Here is a 7,295-nt window from a genome sequence, read left to right as displayed (position 1 = left end):
AAAAACAGTTTTCATAGCATTTTCATTAAAATTTTAACACTTTTTTTATCAACAAATTTAGCAAATAATTTTTAATTATAATGATAAAAAATTTAGAAAAATATTTTGATAAAAATTTTAAGCCTCTACATAAATTAAAAAAATTCTTTGGGCCTAAATGTGAAATGTATGGCTCCTCTATTCTTCTCCAGTTATTTAAATAACTAATTTCTTTTCTCAATTTTCATTTTCTTTCGTTTTGATTTTGACTCTCTCTCACGCACCAAATTTCCTCTCTGGCCGCACCAAAAAAAAAAAAAAAGAAAGAGGAAAATAATAAACACAAAGGATCAGAAAAAGAAGGTCGATCTGGTTTAGTTTCTTCCCATTTTATTCGTAAGTTTCTTTAATGCAATTCTTGAAAAGGGTTTATTTGTATTTGTTCAAAGATAACTGCTATCCTATGTGAAAAGAATTCACTTTCGTTTTGGTTCTTTGCTTTACAGGAATGAAGGCTGAATCGTAAGTTGCTTTCTTCTTTTGTTCATTTCTCTGTTTTTATCATTTGTTAGCTTTAAGGCTGAATCTTTCCTTCTTTTTGGTTTAATGCATAGTTATCTGTTTGTTTTGTTTACTACTATGAATCGAATGATTTGTTTATGTTTTGCTTGAATCTTTGTATTGGTCGTTTATGATTCTTGGATCATTCATTAAGATAGGCTTTTTTTTCTTTTTTTTATTTCTACCTATTAAGTGACGGGCAAGACGAGATGGCTGGTGGTGTTGCAGCTGAAGGAGGCGGAGGCGGTGGAGAGCGAAGCACGTCAAGTGAAGCGACTATAAATGCCGCCGAAAGGTATATGAAGGAAGTGATGGAGACGTTTGGGGATCAAGAAGAGAAGTTGGTGATGTTTCGTGAAATCATGAATGATTTCAGGACTGAGAGGTATTCCACTTTAGAAATGAAACGCCGAGTTTTGGTTGAATTATCAGTTGGATTAATGTTACTTTAAACATATATACAGGACTGACATAGCTGGTGTGGTTGGGCGAGTGAAAGAGTTATTCAAAGGCCATAACAACTTGATTGAGGGATTTAATTTCTTTTTGCCAAAGGGATATGAAATTACCGTCGACAAACATCAGCCTCCTCCGGAAACGTTGGAGTTTATAAGGCTAGTAAAGGTGAAATGCTGAAACTTTTGTCCCATAATATTTTGGTGGTTATGGTTTATGGATATCTAATTTAAGCAATCTTACTATGTAGGAACGTGATGAGAGTGTTTATAGACGATTTATGGATGTGATATTTAGGTACCAGAGGGAGCACATGGACTTAATTAAGCTCTGTAGGGAGGTAATGTCTCTTGTTTTGGTTACAACTACCAACTTTGAACTAAACATAGATAATTTTTCTCGGACCAATTTAAACTTGAATTAAATTTTTAACTCGATCTAAAAGTAAAAAGTCCACAGAACTTGAATTGAGTCAAAACTAATTTGGTTTGAAATGATTCGAAACCAAATTATCTCGAAACGATCCGAAAGTTTTAAAACCCAAACTAACTCAACTCTTGGTTCTATTGGTTTCAGGTTGGTGCTCTTTTCTCGGAGGACTATCCAGATCTGTTTGTGAAGTTCACAAGATTTCTACCACCTACTTGAGCCATATTTGTATTTGGTGCCTGAGATATAACTCCATTCCCACAAATTGCAAAGGATCTTATACATATATACACTTGCCCAATTTACCTAACAAAAAAATATAGTAAATTCATATTATTTCGTATATATGAGTTTCTTTTTTTAGCTGGAAATTAGCTCTCGTGAATTGGGTGCTATTCAAAATGTCCACATCTACTTTAGTTTTAAATACATCTGGTTAAAAGCTTTTGGCCAAATGATCTGCACAACACTTACCTTCTCGGTAAATGTGGCTAATTTTTGTGACCCTACTCTCGTTTATAAGTTTGATGCAATCTTATCGGTGTTATGAGCAAAGAAAGAAAGCAAATCAGAGATTTAGCAGTATAACGAGTCTGTTATATATATTTCATTTTCTTCAAACTTTACAATATGTACGAGTTTCTTTACAAGAAACTCAACAAACCCCACTAATACAATCTTGAAATTTGAAAAAAATTATTTCTTGTAACAAGCTAAACATGTCATTTATCAGCTAAACACATAAAAAATCTACCAACTAAGATTGGTTTTACCTAAAACACACTAAGAACAAACAAGCACTTGTCACTGATGGCTGCACCAAAACATTTTCATTCAATCGACCGATATAGGCACAAGCACATTTTGCGGATATACTTCCAATTTCTTCAACCCCGCCATATAGATTGCAACTTCATGTGTTCGCAAATTTGTTCTCACTTGGACAGTCCGCCAAGCTTGAATCATATGGACTGTCCGCATAATAGTTTGCATGTTCAGATGATGGTCTACATAGTGATAGCTCATGAGGCAATTCGTCAGATGATTGTTCACCAAGTGATTCACATTTTGATTGTTTGCCATTTGTGCGAGCTATTGCATGGTTGACCATCTCGCAACACTCCTCCTCTACCACCATGATGCGAAAGTCGATTTCCTTGCCTTTCCCAGAGGCTTGGTTAGAATATCCGCTAACTGGTCTTCAGAGCTGTAATAAACCAAAGTAACTTCTTGCTCTATTCAACTTCTTTCACAAAGTGATACTTTATCTTGAAGTGCTTTGTGCTCCCATGAAAAATGGGATTCTTCGCAATTGCAATGGTGGCTTGATTGTCACACAAAATTTGTATTGCTTCAGTCTGCACAAGACTCAAGTCGCCAAGAAGTTTTCTCAACCAAATTGCTTGGTTAACTGTTGCTGCTACAACTTCATATTCTGCCTCAATTTACAACTGAGCAACAATCTGTTGCTTCTTAGAGCTCCATAAGAATACGCAAGATTCAAGTGAAAAAACATAACCAGAGGTACTTTTCATATCATCCATCAATCCTGCCCAATCACTGTCGGTGTAGCCAACCAACTTTAATGCTTCTTCCTTCTTAAACCATATACCAAGGTTAGCAGATCTTTTGATGTATCTTAGCACTCTCTTAGCAGCCTTAAAATGCAGTATGTTGCATTAGTGCATAAAGCTTGGTAACATGCCCACTGCTTATATAATGTCAGATGGTATTGCAATTAAATACAACAAGCAACCAATGAGACTTCTGTAATTCTTCTCATCGACCCTCTCAAACTCTTCATTGCTACTAAGCTTTTCTCCAAGTGCCACTGGCGTGCTGACATGTTTGCATCTCTCCATGCAAAACCTTTTCAAGATTTTCAAGGAAAAAATTTGTTGACTAATAAAAATTCCCCTTGAACATGTTGCACCTCCGTCCCATGAAAGTACCTTATTTCTCCAAGATCTGACATCTCAAGTACTTTTTCCATTTGCAGCTTAAACTCCCTCATCGAGTTATATCTACTCCCAATTACTAATAGGTCATCAACATATAAAAAAACGATTAATTCTATAACATTTTCAACTATCTTCACATATAAAGTTGGTTCACTTAGGCTTTTCTGAAATCCCAAATTTCGCAAGTACTCGTCGATCCTTGCATACCAGTCCCTTGGAGCCTATTTTAGCCTATACAAGGCTTTCTTAAGCCTATAAACCTTCTCTCCACTTCCTTTAACTGTGAAACTAAATGATTAGTCCACATAAATATCTTCTTACAAATAACCATCTAAAAAAAATCTGATTTAACATCTAGTTGATGAATTTTTCATCCCATCTGAGCCACCAAAGCTAGAAGTGGTCTGATTGTATCCTGTCTTACTACTGGTGCAAAAGTCTTCATGTAATCAACCCAATATTGCTGATTGAACCCTTTACAATCAACTTTGCCTTCAACCTGTTGGGTGAACCATCAGCATTGAGCTCGCTTCCTTTTAGCCTTCTATTGATGCAACCTCTTCATAACTAGCGGGTTGAAGAACTGCCATATTAGCTTTTTCATAAATTTCAATGATAGGTCGAGTCCCTCTTACTGGAAAATCATAAACATCGATCTTTTCTTGCTCATCTACTTTAACTTCATCAGTTATAACAATCTAACCTTCACTGTCTTGTTCTGGTTTTGATTTGTCCCAATTCCATGTTGCATTTTCAACAAACACAACATCTCTACTTGCAAACACTTTGCTGGATGATGGATCAAAAACTCTATAGCCCTTTTTGTTCATGCAATAGCCCATAAAAATTTTAGGTTGTGCCTTCTTCTCCAACTTGTCCTTTTTGATAGCTAGAATATGAGCATAATAAATGCAACGAAAAATCTTCAAATGAGCAACTGAAGGTTTAAAGCCAAATCAAGATTCAAATAGAGTCTTCTCCTTTAGAGCCTTGGTTGGAAACCTATTTTGAAGATAAATAGTTGTATTTCCAGTTTCATCCCAGAAACTCTTAGGTAATTTTTTCTCAAACATGAGGCACCTGGCCATATCCATCACGATTGTGTTTTTCCTCCGACTTACACCATTGTGCTGAGGTGTGTAAGTGCTAATGAGCTGGTGTTCAATCCCTGAATCGTCATAAAACTTCTCAAAAAACCTTGAGGTGTATTCAGTTCCATTATCAGACCTCACGATTTTTGCACCTAAATTGTGTTTCAACTACAAACTTGAATTTCCAAAATACAGGAGCAACCTTGGACTTCATTTTCAAGAAATAAACCCAGAAAAACCTTGTGCAATCATCAATAAACAAAAAAAAACCTATTTCTACTTAATGATTGAGTTCTAATGGGTCTGCAAACATCAGTGTGAACCAAGTGAAGCTTTTCAAAGGCTCTCCAAGCCTTCCTCACAGTAAACTGCAACTTACTTTGTTTTCCCAACTAAAATATTTCACTGACATTTTCATGCTTAGCCATTTTTTATAGGTTTTCAACCAACTCATCCCTAGACAACTGAGATAACAACCTGCAATTAACATGCCCCATTCTCTTATGCCACAACTCAAATTCATCTATTGAAGTTGTATAGGCTTTAGATGTTGTTAAGTTCTAATCCACACAAAGATTCTATTAGACATAAAAATCGATATAAGCTCACATCCACAAGGATCAACAATCAAGAATTATCCATTCTTAAACACAACAGAATAGCCTCTTTTAAGCAACTAACCTACACTTAGAAGATTCTGTTCGATTTCGAGAACAAAAATAGCATCTGAAACAAGTTTTGTACCTAATGGAGTGTTGATTAAAACATTTCCTTTCCCTTATACCTTGATGTACTGACCATTGCCAACTTTAATCTTGAAGTTGAAACTTGTGTCAATACTCTTGAAGATGCTTGCATCTAAGGTAATGTGAATTGTACAGTCATTGTCAATGAGCCAACATTTTCCAGTGCTGCTACTGGTGGCAAGGCACGAGGCGGAGAACATCAACTCCTATTGAGCTTGGTTTCCCTCAGTTGCTTGTGCCTGAGCATTTTGCTACTGTGGTTGCCCGTTATTCTTATACACCCTTTTTATATGGCCAAGCTATTTACAGGCTCTACATGAAACATCATGTTGGAAAAAAATCGATTTGAAAACATTTTTCTTGTATAGTGAAAAATTAAATTTTTGAAAACCAACCCGGTGATATTTATAGCTATAAACTTTAAATTAAAATTGTACTTGTCTTTTCAAATAAGCGAATACTTGATGTTTTTCAACTTTAAACCAAATGATTTTCTCTATTATTCTTGTACCACAAAGTGCTTCGAGTGTGGTCTCAAACCAATTGAATCAAAACACAAAACTAGAAAAACTTTTCCTTTTTTTTTTTGGTGAAAATAAAAAGTCTCTCTTCTTTAATAGAAACCAGTAGAATTTTTATTTTGGAAAAATATACTTAATACTTGAGAATAAATTCTCTCTATTTTTTGGTACAGTAACAATATCTCAAAGTTGTGTTAATAGCTCTACCAGTGCCATTTATTTATAGGAAGAGAAAGTAGAACTCTTGTTGAGTTGTAGTGGTTTATTTCAAATAGAAAAATAACTTCCTACTTAGAGTAGGAGTAGGGTGGACTACACACCCTAGTATTCGTATTAGGGTTGCCGCCCCCTTCAAGTTATATGAGGGCAATAAATGGATCGATTTATTGTTGTTGAAAAGTTTTAGTATTCAAGTTTGAAAATTAAAGAAACGAAAAATTAGAAAGAATGAAATATAATAGGTTTGAAAAGAAAGAGATTTGAAACAAGAATAGATAGATTTAGCCAATACGTGATGGATTTTTTATGGAGAAAAGTCAAATCTTGTTCTCTAAAAAGATGAGGTCAAATATCAAATTAAAATATAAATAAGTTAGGAACAATTAAAGAATAATATAAAAATAAAGAAAAAGAGATGGAAGATGATAAAAATGATAATGGTGTGATGAGGAAGAAAGATATCCAATAGACTTTTTGAGGAACAAGCTTCAATAAACTCTACTAATGGCTTTAATAAACCCTTCAAGCTAGATAACTTGACAAACTGAAGGGTGAAAAACTCCTATCAACAATCTCAAAGAAGATTGAGTTGAAAACTCTTTTTAAAGAAACAAGAGAAGTTTTCTTGCAAAGGAGAACTCAAATAGTACTTTTATTCAAATAAAAGTTGGGTGTCTTCTATGGTGGGTGGCTACCCTTTTTTATACAAGGAAAGAGCTAAAAAAAATAGCGAAACAAGTCCTTAAAAACTAGCCTAGAAAATCTAGATGTCTAAGATAAAAAAAATCCCTAAAATGTAGCCTAAAGATATGGACAATTATAAAAGGTAACTATTTTTTCCTAAGAAACTTAAAGGAGGAAAGAAAAGACCAAATAAATTTGGCCAGCTTTATGAGAGTTGTGCAAAGGCTAAGTTTACAAGAAAATAAATTAACTTGGGATTAAAAAATAAATTTCTCAATTGGGTCATTGATAGATTAGACCAAAAAATAAAACAAGTAAGTCTTCAAGTGATCCAAATGAGCTTTAACTAGACTCGATCTTCAATTGATGTGTGTTTGGGCTACCCTTTTCACAACTTAGGCTCTTGCAAACTTATTAACAACATCCAATCATGTTCACTTCCTAGATCTCATCCAAAAACTCATCATAAGTTGACTAATTTTCTAAACTTGAAAAACAACTTCGATGACTTTAAGTTCATAAATTTTACCCCATCCATTTATATATCAATTAGGTTAGAAATTCAACTATCAAATGCTAATGTATTATATAAATTGGTTTCCATCGAACAATTAATGAACATGTTTTGTGATATGTGAATAAATATGA

The 7,295-nt window shown here is 34.2% G+C and overlaps 1 protein-coding gene across 2 annotated transcripts; it reads left to right on the top strand.

Annotated features, from left to right (window-relative positions):
* The first annotated feature begins 221 nt into the window (after positions 1-221).
* LOC107893023 (paired amphipathic helix protein Sin3-like 2) lies at positions 222-1,796 on the top strand. 2 transcript variants are annotated; one of them, XM_016818010.2, is made up of 6 exons: positions 222-375; positions 486-501; positions 734-925; positions 1,005-1,164; positions 1,247-1,336; positions 1,573-1,796. In XM_016818010.2, the coding sequence occupies exons 2-6, from the start codon at positions 488-490 to the stop codon at positions 1,642-1,644; spliced, it is 528 nt and encodes a 175-aa protein (XP_016673499.1). In that variant the 5' UTR covers positions 222-375; positions 486-487; the 3' UTR covers positions 1,645-1,796. The 2 variants fall into 2 exon arrangements, with proteins under 2 accessions (XP_016673499.1, XP_016673500.1); XM_016818011.2 differs by lacking the exon at positions 486-501.
* Positions 1,797-7,295: the final 5,499 nt, after the last annotated feature.

Source organism: Gossypium hirsutum, chromosome D09 (genome assembly GCF_007990345.1).
Source record: "Gossypium hirsutum isolate 1008001.06 chromosome D09, Gossypium_hirsutum_v2.1, whole genome shotgun sequence".
Classification (NCBI taxonomy): domain Eukaryota; kingdom Viridiplantae; phylum Streptophyta; class Magnoliopsida; order Malvales; family Malvaceae; genus Gossypium; species Gossypium hirsutum.
Note: the sequence above shows the minus strand (reverse complement) of the source record. Positions and strands in the feature narration are given on the sequence as shown.